The sequence below is a fragment of the Tarenaya hassleriana genome, unplaced genomic scaffold (assembly GCF_000463585.1).
Source record: "Tarenaya hassleriana unplaced genomic scaffold, ASM46358v1 Cleome16, whole genome shotgun sequence".
Lineage (NCBI taxonomy): Eukaryota > Viridiplantae > Streptophyta > Magnoliopsida > Brassicales > Cleomaceae > Tarenaya > Tarenaya hassleriana.
Window position 1 is genome coordinate 1355397 of NW_010965019.1, and position 15552 is coordinate 1370948.

A 15552-nucleotide genomic window follows, 5' to 3' on the forward strand; every position below is an offset into this window, starting at 1 on the left:
TGGCCGCCGCCGCCTATGATGTGGCGGCTCTCGCCCTCAAGGGCAACGAGGCTGTCTTAAACTTCCCAGAATCTGCCACGTCGTACCCTGTCCCGGGCTCCACCTCAGCGGCGGATATAAGGCTCGCGGCCTCCACTGCGGCTGCGGCGGCGAAGGAGAAGGAGAAGAGGAACTGTGGGTTAGGTTCTTCGGCGACGCGTGAAATTTACGGAGGCAGTGACGTGGCAGTGGGTCCGGCGGAGTTTGTGGATGAAGAAGCGATCTTGAACATGCCCAGTTTGCTTGCTGACATGGCGGAGGGGATGCTGGTTTCACCGCCGTGGATGGGGTCTCCGCCGTCGGATGACTCGCCGGAGAATTCGGACGGTGGAGACCGCTTGTGGAGCTATTGATCAGTTCGTATCATGCTGTCTATACATATATATATATATATATGTATGTATATGCGATCATGCATCTTTCTGTTTGATGAGATATCAATTACATATATCTTATACCAAATAATCGCATTATATATACACACGTAAGAATAAAGTCTGGAAAGTCTGTGCTTGGAGACCTAAGAATCTGACCATGTATAAATCTGGAATTGCATGTCGATTTCTGAATGTTGGGGTGTTTTGGATTTTGGATTAGGGTTAGGCTTGTACTTTATGTTTTGTAGACGATCATTATTGATTTGATCGTATAATTAATGCAATGAGAATACGAAGCTCTTCGCTAATTCCAGGACCAGGAGTTTTGATCACTCTCTTTCGGCTATATGTGTGCATGCGTATGTATGTGCTTGCTTCTGCCACACTCTCATGATACTATATATGTTTGATGTAATTATTGATAAAATAATGTGAACTTATATATATATACACAAATGTGTGTGTGTGTGTGTTCATACGAAACGAAAAATTAAAGTTTTTGCCAAAATTGTTGTGAGATGACAAATAATTTCAGATCTGTGTGTGCATATACATACATATATATGTACACACACATATATATATATATATATTGATCAACCAACTTTTACTTATATATTCATTAAAAAAACATTCCCTCTTTTAAACAGACATCATAATATAAATTGATTATATAGCTTTTATTACGATATGAACAAGCAAGTGAATTATTGGGTCGTGAGATAATGTTGCTCTATTTATCGACGTTAGTTTATATGCACAGACACACACGCGAGGGCACACACACACACACAAGCATACATATATACATATACATACATATATATGTACGTACATATATCTATGTACATATATATATGTATTGTTTTTGTACGTACTTCTTGATAATAAACGTACGACCATTGACCTAGTGATTGAAAATTAGTTACGAGTCCTATCGTGTTGTCATTCGCAGATATCTTTTATCAAACGGCAATGAAGTGCCGTCATTAAACAATATATAACCTATACTATATACTTTAAAACAATCTCTATATATTGTGGTCATAAAGGGTATTTAGAACCATTACTGAATGATCATTATACGAACTTCTTGAAGACAGTTTTTCGAATATCATGAATTTCGATATATAGTAGCTTAAGCAAATAATGAAGGTATTTGGAGATTTGGTCCGACTGATGCGCCAGACTTTGTATTATATTCATTCGAAATTATTCGAACTTATCTCTTATTTGAGTCCATATTGATTCGTGACATAGAACATATGGAATAAACCAAAAGGTGGAATGTGAACATCTATATATAATTGCAAAGGGGTGAATCTTTAGAAATAATTAGGGGTCTAATTATTTCGAGATTGAAATTTGGAAGTGAGGGGGACCAAATATCATAGAAAATAAAATCCAAAGGAAGAAAGATGGAGAAGCGAACCCACAACGCATAAATTTATAAAAGTGTTTTGTAATAATATTATCTCGTCTTTGGAAAAAGCAGCAGAGAAACTCTTTTCACCATAGAGAGACAAAATGGAGATGATGTTGGCTTTCTTTCATTATGTCTATCACTAAGTTCTCTATAGCACAATCTTTTAACCTTTTTTCAAACTACATATATATATATATATGTATGTATATATATATTTATTGGAAAAAATTAATTTTACTGGCTTTCGATTAGGGTTTGAAGGAATGGTGGGTGCCTGTTAAAATGTCTAAAGACACTTATCTTTTGAAATGATCATTAATCATAAAAAGATGTTATGTGCCTCCTTTTATAAAAATATATTATAACTTATGATAATTAGTGAACTTTTGAAATGATAATTAATTCGGCTTGTCTCTTCTGATTAAACATTTCCACTGTTTAAGCATATATTATATATGGCTATTTATATATTTGAAACTTATTTCACTTTGCACTGCTTTTTTCACCTCATCCTATCTTCCTCTTACGTTCGACAACCTGTCCTACCTCCATCCATATATATATATATATGGTTGATACAAAGGAAATGAAAGGATGGATATTGAAACTAGTGGTAGACAATTTAAATAGTGTTGGGAATTGAATAACAAGTAATTGTATAGATATTGAATTGAATGTGAATATTGTTATAAATTTTTCCAATATCAAATTAATTGTATTTGAATTGAATATAAAAATAACAAAAAAATAATAAAATAAAAGTCTATGCAGAAAATAAGAATTTTTATTGAAATTTGGATTCTAGCAAGCTGAATAATACTCTAAACCAAATAAAAAAACTCATTCAATGATATAATTTTTGTAAAACTTATGAAAATAAATCCAAATATGATCAAATTAAACCTGAAAATTTTAACGCTTTAGAGTACTTAAATCCAGAAAATTTAAGAAGAATGTATTTTAAAAACAAAATAAATGAACAAGAAGAAAAAGAGAAAATAATTATGTGCTTTTTTCTTTTCCTCATAGAGCAGACAACACATCTCTTTTGCCATATCCCATGGACCCATCCTCTCTTTTATACATGAACATAAACACATATAGCGTCCAAAATAACCCCCCTTTAATTTGCAGTTAATGCCCAATATCCAAATTTCAAAGATAATTAATTATCGCTGATCATCTAACTAATTTCTAATTCTATATATATATATATCATTCTGCGTATATATTACATCGTAATTAAAAGATTCGATAAAATTGCTTTTCACAAAAAAAAAAAAATCAAACAACGAGCAAAATTAAGAATATTATTGAGATTTTGAGACGGTTTTTTCGTGAAAGACAAATTCGTCAAATAACGTGTCCTTGTCTCTGTCTCCGTCGAAATCCTAAGAAAAGGGCCACAGAACTAACACTTATAAAGACTCCTGCAATTGTATGACACATACGTGCGTGTATATACACACGTTCCGTACATTTCAATATAGTATACATATATATATATATATATAATGTGTATGTGTGTAAGATATTTAGGGCCGACTTACGTCTGACTATTGGCTAAGTCGGCCGTATGAAACGATTTGAAGAGTGACAATTTTATGGTGTGTTTGATTCGTTCGTACTTTCCAAATTCAAAAGAAATATTTTTCAAAAAGGTTAAAAACACAAATGATTACATTGCACTTATTATATTAAATATATTAATTCGCGTTTTAGGAGATATAAATATAAAATTAACCAATATTTTTTTATTAATTTTACATAAACTAATTTAAATAATTAATTACCCGATTTGACAATCACCATTTATAAGTTTTGCACGGCAGTTCGTTCATATAAATTATTGGATATTACCACTGCAATTCTTTTCTGGCACTGAATTGAACTGACAATTGTGTTAATGTTTTTTTCCTAAAAAAACATGGGATTGCTTTCTTCATTGGTTGGTTTCTCGTTTTCATGAAATCTAACATAAAAGAAAACATGCAGATTTTGTTGGGGCCCATATAGCGTATACGTTAGACGAGCCGAAATTCGATTTTGTAAGACTTTGAATTCAGCAGAAAATTTTGAAAAGTTGAATAAAAGGAACTCCATAAAAGACTTTGAATATATATATATATATGCATACAGATATATAAATATATATGATTTGTTGACAAAAAAAAGTGAGTATTTTGTGAGATACTAATAACATGGCCGACACGGTCCCTTTTACTCCTCTTCTCTTCCTCTTCTTTGTTCTTTGCCGGTTGTTCATGTGTCTCTCTCCCCATGCATTCTCTCTCTCTACATATATATATATATATATATATATATATATAACGACAAATTAGATCTATTTTTTTTTATACCTTTTCATGATGGAATCTCGAGTGTAGATACATTTTCAGTACTATGTAGGCCGGGAAATGGAAATTGATATACAACCTATCTTATCAATGTTTTCTATGATTGATACCGCGATATACGACACACATGCATGATTTTGTAGGACTGCTTGTTAATATACATGCGTGTATATATGAAAGAAACATAAATTAATAATATATTATATTCGTTTTGTTTGGCAATATAGTACAACCTTCCCACGAGAGAGAGAGAGAGATGTAACGTTCTTGAATTGCTTTGTAAGTTTAGCCAATCAATCATATGGAAACATTCTATATATCTCGATTTCTAAGATCTATAATTCAGACAATATAGAATTCTGGTTACAAAGTTTCGATTCCCCAACACATATTACGTGGGGTCCATGGTTTAGTGATGTTTTACTCGAAAGTTTATCGGGTTTTTGGTCCAACTATATCTACCAATGGACCGATCTCCACGCTTGAATTTGAACACGAGGTAAGAGTATATTTTGTGTATTCTCTTACCGCTAGTTCACCCAAATTTGGGTATCTTTTAATGGATTAATTAAAAGATTGGATTCTATCGTAATTACTTTCTGATGCAATTGAAAAAAATATTATGTGTTGGTTTTTGTTTCATTAATGTTTGTTCTAATGGAGAATTTATAATTTCATATTAGTTTATCGATTGATTTTTAATAAGTTATGGAAATTAACGTTAAAACTCTTCACATTTGTAATCATATTCTTAATATTTTTAGTCTTCAAATGACACTAGGTTATATCATCCGACAAATATATATATATATATATATAATATTGTGTGTGTGTGTGTGTGTGTTAATTATAAAGCCTTCGGTTGAATCCATGGGTTTGGGGCCCAATTCTTTCTTTTTTTAATTAAAGTTTTTAACCTAAAAAGGAGAAATAAAATACAAAGAAACCTTTTAGATGTTTCACTTTGGACAAGTGAAGTCCTAAGTCGTTGCATTGGTAGGTAGCAAGTCATAAAACATATATATCCCACAACGCCTTGCATTATATTTTGACTTACCAAACACATATATCATTGAGATTGCTTACTATTCCTTCGAATTTAATTTTCAGACCCCTCATAATATTTTTTTTTTAAAAGTTATTTCCTGCAATAATTGGCATGAAACATTTGTGATCTTGAACAGAAATATTAGTAAGATTTTCACAACATTTTAATCTAAACGTTTATGCATAAAAAATAACCAAATGTTTCAAGCTCACAACAGATTATATAAATCAAATAGCTTTGGGTCGTTTACCAATATTTCACAAAAGCTATAAATAAAATCTTGTACTAAAATTGAATATCAAAATGATACTACTTTTCTCACAAATAAATGTCATGTACGGATTAATATGCTTTCATTGAATAAAAATTGATAAAAATGGGCTGCTGATATCAATGATCCGAAAAAGCCCAAACCCATTTTGAAAATGGGCTCACATTCACTTTAATGGGCTTTGTGTAATTCGAATTTATTCCCAAATAAAATTAAAAGGTAAAATCCTTGAAGAGGGGAAAATAAATAAAACGAGGAAAAGGTGAGGTGTGGGACACACGCACGCGCAAGTGACACTCACTGGACATGACGAAGCATTCATTGCATGAAAAGATTGACAAACATGGCCGACATGTCCCATTTTCGTAATGACATTTAATATATATTAATATATACATTACACACACTTTATAATATATATGATTTGGCCTTATTATTGTTGGATATTCCCGGCGTATTAGCTGCTCGTTGGTCTAATCAACGAGATAATGGTTCACATCTAAGCATTTAGTGTAGTTTTTTTTTATGTATGTAATGTGGGAATACATAAGACAGTTTCTTCACATTTTTCATCTTCTCTAATTCAAATATAGAGTTGAAGAACTTGTATTATATATGTGCGTAACGATGGCCGGAATAATCTATTCACAATACAATACAATGGATTGTGGCATATATAATGTTAAATTATAAAAATGCTGATATAAAAACGTATAGAGAAGAATATAAATCGAGATATTTGTACATATGTTGTAGGGCATGGAAATGTGAAATAATAAAATCGATTTTGTTTATGAAAAATAAACAAAAAAGATATGGGCGCGTGGGTTAAAGAGTGTTCCCACGGGAAGCCCACGTGTTGCTTTACTTGTATGTTTTCCAAACATGGAAAATGGTCACGTGAGTGAAATCCGAAACCAAACCTATATCAAAATAAATACGCTTTCATAAATTTGGAATTAAATAATACAAATATCTCTCTTTCCTCTTAAAAGTTCAACACAGTGATTTTTGAACAAGCTTAAGACTTATGTTTGACCAGAGACTTTCGCTGTTAGGTCTGAATATAGTAAATTAACGAATAAATAATATTCAAATTCTATAAATTGCCATTATTACATTTCCGATCATATCTATAATTTGTAAAACGGGTTTTAAGTGATTTCCTAGGTCATCGTTAATTAACTCTAACAGTATTTTCTGATACTATTTATATACGCGAAATTGTGATGATAATAAATATAATTAGCACGTATTTAATTTTTTATAAAAAATAACAGTAAGGGAAGCATAAGCAAATCCTGGGTGATACTAATAAAGAGCATATTTCTCGGTTCTGCCAGGGTGGCAACTTTTAAGAACCTCCATGTATGCTGCGTGTCCATCTCGCACCCGGTGGGTCCCACAGTATCCTATATATTCAAACTCTCACTCTGACTCTGCTTCACAACTCCCAGCAGACTCGAAAAAAAAAACACATCACATCTTTTTTTTTCCCCCGTTGAAGTAAACTCGGATTCCAGATCGATATCAAGACACGTACGAAGTTTCCGGTGAAAAATCTATCCGTTTTCGTCTTCCAAGTTAGGTTCAGTTCACCGGAAGTTGCACCGGAGAGATGGAAAATGACGATTTTGTCCTCGCCGAGATGCGACCGAAGAAGCGAGCCGGTCGGAGAGTTTTCAAGGAGACACGTCATCCAGTCTACAGAGGCATCCGCCGCCGGAACGGCGACAAATGGGTCTGCGAGGTTCGAGAGCCGAAGCACCAGCGCCGAATCTGGCTCGGCACCTACCCCACCGCGGAGATGGCGGCGCGTGCACACGACGTGGCGGCGCTCGCCCTCGGCGGCGCCCCCCCTCCGTGGCCGCTCCGCCACCCTCAACTTCGCCGACTCCGCCTGGTGCCTCCCGGCGGCGGAATCCGACGACCCAGATGACATCCGCAGGGCAGCGGCTGCTGCTGCTGAGATTTTCCGGCCACCCGAGATGGGGAACGGATTAATTACGGTTATGCCATCAGACGGCGGAGGGTCGGCGGAGGAAGAAGAGGAGGAGGAGGAGGACACGGCCGGAATGATGAGCAGGCTTGCGGCGGAGCCGTTGATGTCGCCGCCGAGGACGATGTACTATGGAGATGTTGGCTCGAGTGTGTATATGGATGATGATGCGTGCTACGGTGACATGTCCTTGTGGAGTTACTAAATATACATACATATGTGTTTGCGTGTGTATAATATATAACATACAGTATATATATATATATATGTTTGTGTATGTGTGAGAGTGATAATGGAGCTCGAGATCCCGGACTTTTAGTTTGGGTATATTTTGAGAGTGATTAGATTCTCTGTCCGATTTGGAGATTCCGACATGGAACTGGTGTTTTGTAAGATTCCTGGAACCTTCTAGATTTTTTTTTGGGTGTTAATGATGTAAGCCAAGTTTTGTAACATATTAATAAGTGGATGCAACTAATTTTTATATACTAATATTAATGCTAATGCGGTCTTCCCACATCAGTTTTATTTCATAACCAAATGATGTTAGTTTAATATTTTTATTTTTAATCAAATGATTGAGACGCTACAAAAAATATAATTAAGACAGAAAATTTTATTTGATCGCTGTAACTATTTATGCAACGCTTTCAAAGTCCTAAAATTACTTTGAACTTTAATTTATGATAAACCGGTCATTAAAAAAAATTAAGTGGAAATCCGGGCTTATTCTGTATTGGTTCGGTTTCAACAAACTCGAATGAATTCAGAAAAAAAAAGGGACCAAATTTAATAACAAGATTTGATGGATAATAATTTTTAAATAAAAAAACAACGGGATATTCACGCGTATTCTTAAATGTATCTTAAAATATTCACATGACCCACGACAACGGGCCTAATGAGCCATAGTTTTAAAAGCCTAGGCCCTATGTCTATAAAATACGCCTAAAATTGGATATGACTAGGTCGAATGTCATATTATGGACCCGAACAATCTATCTTTAGTAATAATATATTTGTACATGCATATAAACGTGTGACATCGTATAAAAAGCATATAATATCACGCATAAAATACGGTTTGTAATCACAAGATAAATGGCATTCCGGGGAATAACAATTCCCGATGTACCCTGCATGGTAACGTTTCCACCCCCAAATTAAATTTCGCATTACCTTGTACCGAAATTCATGTGACGTCTCGTGGCCTGTTTGTAAAAATATAAAATCTTTTTTTTAAAACAGTAACGTCGAATTATATTATTTAAATATTCCGAATTTCCGGCACGGAAATTCAGCACTCGACACGTGGCATGTCCAAGCTGATTCCCGCTTTGCCAGCTCATCCTCATCTCGTGTGACGAGGAGCGGAGTTTGAGTTTCGGTTTACTTTTTGTTTCGATTTATTGTTATATTCGTTTTTGTTCTTTTCGTCTTTTTTTTTTACAAAGGATGGTATTTTATTTATTTATTCGTACATATTTTAATTTTGTATTTTTATAATTTGATCTATATAATTTGTATATTATTAATTGGATTAATTTTATATATATATATCTGATTATCTGATTTCGAAAATATCGCGGAATAAAAGATGGACGAGGTTTTCAACTTCAAGTTTTAGAGAGAGAGAGAGTTTTTTTTCTTCAAATAGATACTTTTCTTCTTCTGCTTGTCAATGTCACTGACCCTTCTTAAGTTTTTACAAATTTAACATTAACCCAAAAGAGACCCAGAAAGAAGTTTCGATCTTTTCCTTTTTCTGGGTTTCTTGGTGAAGATCATGAAGAACAGCGATGAGCAATCAAGGTCTCTGTTTGGGATTTCTCTCTCTGATAAGCCTAGATGGCAACAATTTCTCATCTGTTCTTCTGGGTTCTTCTTCGGTTACCTCGTCAATGGCGTCTGCGAGGTTCGATTCCTTTTCCTGTAGATTTTCTCAAGTTTTTCTTTTCTCGGAAAATCTCTTCTCCAGCTCTCTGTAATTTGATGGGTTGTTTTTTTTTCCCTTCAATTTTTACATACTCGTTGAAGGTTTTCATACTCTGCATGTAGAGTTTTCCCTGTTTGGTTCCCGAGAAAAGTTAGGACCTTTGCTATTTGGTTCTCGGGAAAATCCAGTCCGAATGGGAAAAGTCGAGTTTCCACGGCAGAAATCGATAACAAATTACTTGCCCAGGATAAAAGTCGAGAACTTGGCATGGAATTTCGAGTTTTTTTGTACCCTTAATTTAGATTTTTTTACATATATATATATATATATATATATTCAGTTATCAAGCGCCATAGATTGGAGATTTGTTCAAGTGTGTGCACAATTCATATACCAGCTTCTTCCCTTTAAGAGAAAAAAAAACGTGGGAAAAAAATTCTCACAAGATGTTCGTGCCGACAAAAATTGGTTTCACAAAGTGTCCAAAGATCAATTTGTCTTCACAGTTATGTTCATGTGAATATGGTCTTATTGTAGTCTGGTCCCCCGTTTTGTGAAAATCTTACAACCAAATTTCATAATTAGCTAATGAAAAAAAAAGCCACAAAGTACATTTCTTTCTGTTCCTAATTTGGCTCATCTGTCTTCTCAATTGCAGGAATATGTATACAATCGGCTTCATTTCAGGTTCGCCCACGTCCATTCCGGATCTATACGATAGTCTTTTCGAATGTTTTCGTGTATTTGTACGTAAAATTTGTGAACATATACTGATCAATACGTATATGCTTGTGAATAAAACTGTAGCTACGGGTGGTATTTCACGTTCGTACAAGGATTTGTGTACGTGTTGTTGATATACCTTCAAGGGTTCAGTACTAAGCAAATGGTGAATCCATGGAAGACATATGTCAAGCTTTCGGCCGTTCTTATGGGTTCCCACGGTCTCACTAAAGGCTCCTTGGCTTATCTCAATTACCCTGCTCAAATCATGTTCAAATCCACTAAGGTGTATATGATTTCACATTTCGATTTATAATCTCTTTTTTTTTTTGGTCATGTATCGTTGGACCGCTTGATTTGATTTGATTCGAATGTTTTGGTGGTATAAAGGCCATGGCATTGTGGTGTTAAGATCTCTGATATGATATCCTTTGTGTTTGTAGGTTTTGCCGGTGATGATAATGGGAGCGTTTATACCAGGATTGAGGAGGAAGTACCCGGTTCACGAGTATATATCGGCTCTTCTACTTGTGGTTGGACTTATCCTATTCACGCTGGCCGATGCCCAGACCTCCCCGAACTTCAGCATGATCGGGGTGGTGATGATATCGGGCGCCTTGATCATGGATGCCTTCCTCGGTAACTTGCAAGAAGCGATATTCACCATGAATCCCGACACCACACAGGTACAATGGCGGATATATCGCCCTTTTCTCGACTCTTTTGTATCGTTTTTTTGGTGAATTGTTTTTAGGGTTATTATGGCAGATGGAGATGCTGTTCTGCTCAACGGTGGTGGGTCTGCCATTCTTGCTTGCTCCTATGGTTCTCACCGGCGAGATTTTCAGAGCTTGGACTTCTTGTGCTCAGGTATTTTATTTTATTTTCTTTTTTCATTTTATATTTTTGATAAATTATATATACACACGCGCGCACATGTTGAATGCCATAATCTTGGGGTAGATGGTCAACGGTCATACTTTGCTTGTACGGTGTTTTATTATTTACGGAGGCACGAATGCACATGTAAATAGGGTCCATTTGCCAATATCCTAAATCAAATAAATATAGTTGGTTTGATTATATATATTGTCTAATATTAAATTACTTGATTAGATTTTTTTTTCTCTCTCATAATTATAATTGGATTTTTTGCAGCATCCGTACGTGTATGGAGTGTTGGTGTTCGAAGCCATGGCGACTTTCGTCGGGCAAGTCTCCGTTCTCTCCCTCATCGCTCTCTTCGGCGCCGCCACCACTGCTATGGTAACGTGTCTCTTTTCTTCGTCATGATAATAATTTTTTATGTTACTTTCTTAACCCTAAAGTAAGAAAGTGATTTTCCTTTTTTCTTGAAAAAATTAAAATCTATTAATGACTTTGATTATTTTTATTTGAAAAATATCTAAATTTTTAGTTTATTTGAAATTTTTTCAAAAGTATAGGAATTTTTATAGGATTTTTAAAAAGATCAAGTATTTTATATAAAAACTTTATAGTTAAGATATTTATTTAAGATTTTTATAAAAGTTTAGATATTTATATGAGATTTTTTTTTATTTATTTACTTAATAATTTGGAAAGTTTTGGTTTTTCTTTCTTTTTAATTAATAATTGTTTATTAGATAACGACGGCGAGGAAAGCGGTGACGTTGTTATTGTCGTATGTGATATTCACGAAGCCGTTGACGGAGCAACATGGCTCGGGCCTTTTGTTGATCACAATGGGCATTATTCTCAAGATGGTTCCCGACCCTAAGTGGCCAGGGTCGGTTTCGGGTTCGGGTTCGGGTCAGAGACCTGGGAAGTCGGGTCGGGTCAAATCGGATACCCGGGAAGAGGGTCAACATCAAGGAGATGCCGACGAAGAGAAAAGGCCTCTGGTGTGAGGAAACACTCACGCCAACAAAAAAACGAAAAGAAAAGAAGGATGAAGGCTCTTATTATTCATTGAATTCACTAAATAAATGGCTTTGTGTAGTTTTATGTGTTGTTGGAATGTAATTCTTCTTACTTGTAATTTAAGACCAACCCACGTGATGATATATGTTTTATGGTATTTGTTAGTAATTGAACTTGGAACTTTTTTATAACTCGAATAGATTATTTTGTATGTATTTGTTATGATAATTATAAAGCGTTTGTAGTCCAACGGTTAGGATAATTGCCTTCCAAGCAATAGACCCGGGTTCGACTCCCGGCAGACGCATTTGTTTTGTATTTTTAATTTTTAATTTTTAATATCATAATGTTCATGTAAAGTACTGTAAATTTCATCTAAAGTTATTACTACTCTCTATTAGATAATTTATAAACACGTGAATGAATGAATTCCGAAAAATCGGAATTAAAAATACAGCATTTTTTGGATATTGAATTCATTCATAAAATCAGAGAGATAAACTCCAGATATCCTAAAAATTAAAAAATTATCATTTAGGTTGTTTATATATATACAAAATTGTCATTATTTTACAAATTTAGTATTAAGATTTTTGAAATTTTCTAACACCCTTTCTTTCATAGATTCTCTAAGCCCATTTCCCTTTTTGAACGGCCCAGTTAGTATGCCCGTTATTTTCTTCTCTTCTTCTTTTTCTTTTGTTTATTTTTTTTTCTATATTGCATTTATTTATCAAATCTTTAACTTTCTCAAACTAGCAAAGGATCGAGATAATAATTATTTTACGAATATAAGTTCAGACAAAAAATTATTTATGTCTCTAGGCAAACGTTAAGGTCAATAAATGGTTTAAAATCTGTCCCCATATTGTATTTATTTATCAAATCTGTAATTTTCTCAATTAGCAAAGAATCAAGATAATAATTATTTTACGAATATGATCAATAAGTTCAGATAAATAAGTAAGTACTTAAGGTCAATTTATCGTTTAAAATTTGGCAAATTCTCATTTATATTTGGTACCATTAAAATATGAAAACAAGTGATAGAAATAATTCGGCTTCTAAATCAGAGTTTTCCTGTTTCAATTTTTAAAATATTCTTCTTCTTTTTTGTATGCTTGTATAGCTACAGATATCTCTTGATCATTTTCTTCATATTTTAAATAGTTTTCAATATTTATATATCTTATATTTGAATTAAAAAAGAAAAAAATATGAGATTCTTTTTTTTTTTCCATTTTAGACTTTTTTGCCAAAGCTTCCCCAAAATATGCAACACTTTTTTGACGAAACCTTTTTCATTTATTTATATCTGGAGTTTGCTTTTTCCCCCTTTTCATAGATATGTTATTTTATTTGAGTATATATATATATATTATTTGTAAAAAAATTATATATATATAAAGCCTACAACTATTCCTTTTGGCAAGAGCTCTTACGTGCGGTTATGATCGAAGCATGTGTCGATATACTAAATATATATAAAAAGACAAGTGTCGATATATTCTATGGAAGACCATATTTATGCAGAAATTGCGACTATCTGCATCAAATTTAAAAAGAATATAATATATAAAAAATGTTTTATATGCATGTTTCCATAAATTGCGTAAAGTTTAAAATTATAAAAACTTCAGTGTACCAAAAATCGTAACCCTTTGGCGTTTGCTAGGATATTAAATTCAGTAATTACTTGTCTTATTTAAAATTTTTACCGATATTTATCATATAAATAATTCATAATTACAATACTAGTCTATAACATATTATTATTCGTATTGTATTTTATAACGCGCAAAATAATTTATTTATTGTTTTCGTAATGGAAAAAAGTGCATTGTACCAATTATTGTGGCAGATTTTTTATACGCGATTGGTCAATCGGATTCGTTTGCGGGACCCAAAATGTTCTCTTTTTTCTGAAAATTTATTCGTATGTTTTATTATTTTTTAATGTAATTAAATTTTCAGATTTTTTAAGTTCTAGTATATACAAATTGATTTTATTCCAAATTTTATTATATTTATCAAACGAGTTATTATTTTTTATTGATTATTTTATTGTAATATTTGTTAATATTAACTTAATAGAAAAATGATATAAATTATTTGTGTGATGAAGGAAAAATATGCATTTTATTAGTCTCTTTTATAATATAAATTTTATTTTTTTCAGTATATTGATATTTTATAAGTATAAATATTATTTAATTTAATTAAATTTGCATTTATATACCAAATCAAAATATATATACACATCGTTTGTACAATTTAAATCTATATATTTAGACTAAACATTATTAGTATGATTTGCGACTAAAATTGTTTTATTAGAAAGATTTGTATTTAATTATGTTATCTTGGATTATTTACATTTAAATTTTTATTAGATTAAATGTAGAACTATATATCATAACCGATATGTAGATAAATGATTTATGTAGTTTTAAACTGGAAAACTTAATCGTGATTATATGGTTTTCAAAATGGAAAAAATGCCCGAATTGATTTAACCAAAAAAAATACCCGAATTGTAGATAAAGGAAAATGAAAATAATTGCATCATCAGAAGAACATGATTTTCCAATTGAAAAAAAAAAAGTTGAATTGGTTCAGAAAAAGGAAAAAGATTTAACGCAGAAGAAGCAACACTTTGGCAGGCATGCCCTTTTTTAACCCATTATTTTTTGCCTTTTTCTTGTCATGACTTTTATTTTCCGAAACATATAATATAAGAATTTTAAAATTGCTAAATAATATTATTTATATATCATTGAAACACAATGCATGGTTAGAAAGTCTTATTTGGTAATAGTTTAACCACGGAATTTGAAGATATTGAATTCACATTCAGATCCTTTAAAATGGGTTGAGTCCAAAACTTAATCGTGTTGTTTAATTATAATTTATTAATTTCCAACTTTTTTTTCCAAAGTTATCCACCATTTTTTGTTTTAGTTTCAATCTTCGTAAGAAATAAAATATAATGTATGACGATTAATAATACTTATCTATAATTATGATCCATATAATATAATATGTATGGATATAAAACGTATGAAATTAAAATTGAGAAATGAATAGTTGATAAAATAAATTCATAATAAAAACATAGAAGTTATTTTGATTAAATTAAGAATCTTAATAAAGGGGGTTTTATTTTTTAATTAAATTTCTCTCTCTTTATCCTCTTAAAAGAGTTCTATTTATGTTTTTAGCTATTTAAGATATTATATCTTGTAGTTATGTTTCATATCTTCAAATATCTCTTTTTTCTAATCTATTCTTTATAAAAAAAATCATCTAAAAATTCATAAAAAAAATCTTAAAATCTTTTGTTATTAAATATCGTGGTAAAAAAGTTTGTTTTACTTGGGGAAAAAAGAAGATGGAAAAACACATATAAAACAATAAAAATAATAAGAGGAAAAAACCTTTTTATAATTAAAAAATTCAACAATTTTTTATTCA

General features: G+C 32.3%; 3 protein-coding genes and 1 non-coding gene across 4 annotated transcripts; all 4 read left to right on the plus strand.

Annotated features, from left to right (window-relative positions):
- Positions 1-2: 2 nt before the first annotated feature.
- On the plus strand, positions 3-655 carry LOC104809661 (ethylene-responsive transcription factor ERF027-like; the record flags this gene model as incomplete). The annotated part of the gene is made up of 1 exon (XM_010535705.1): positions 3-655. A coding segment is annotated over one exon (390 nt), but the record flags the coding sequence as incomplete, so codon positions are not given.
- A 6328-nt stretch (positions 656-6983) lies between these two features.
- Positions 6984-7891, plus strand: LOC104809422 (dehydration-responsive element-binding protein 1E-like). Its single transcript, XM_010535415.1, is given in 2 exon segments — positions 6984-7361; positions 7363-7891. Coding segments are annotated over 2 exon segments (585 nt in total). The 5' UTR covers positions 6984-7136; the 3' UTR covers positions 7723-7891.
- A 1208-nt stretch (positions 7892-9099) lies between these two features.
- On the plus strand, positions 9100-12258 carry LOC104809423 (UDP-galactose/UDP-glucose transporter 4). Its single transcript, XM_010535416.1, has 7 exons — positions 9100-9432; positions 10112-10140; positions 10261-10462; positions 10620-10862; positions 10945-11046; positions 11335-11442; positions 11802-12258. Exons 1-7 carry the CDS (start codon positions 9304-9306, stop codon positions 12063-12065), a joined length of 1077 nt encoding a protein of 358 aa, XP_010533718.1. The 5' UTR covers positions 9100-9303; the 3' UTR covers positions 12066-12258.
- A 55-nt stretch (positions 12259-12313) lies between these two features.
- On the plus strand, positions 12314-12385 carry TRNAG-UCC. The gene has a single exon. It is a non-coding gene; the product is annotated as a tRNA-Gly (tRNA).
- Positions 12386-15552: the final 3167 nt, after the last annotated feature.

Bases quoted from the DNA above. Each gene is read 5' to 3' on its own strand.
- LOC104809423 (XM_010535416.1), top strand. From the start codon at position 9,304: ATGAAGAACAGCGATGAGCAATCAAGGTCTCTGTTTGGGATTTCTCTC. The intron at 10,141-10,260 runs GTTCGCCCACGT...ATAAAACTGTAG, and splicing joins TACAATCGGCTTCATTTCAG to CTACGGGTGGTATTTCACGT. The intron at 11,443-11,801 runs GTAACGTGTCTC...ATTGTTTATTAG, and splicing joins GCGCCGCCACCACTGCTATG to ATAACGACGGCGAGGAAAGC.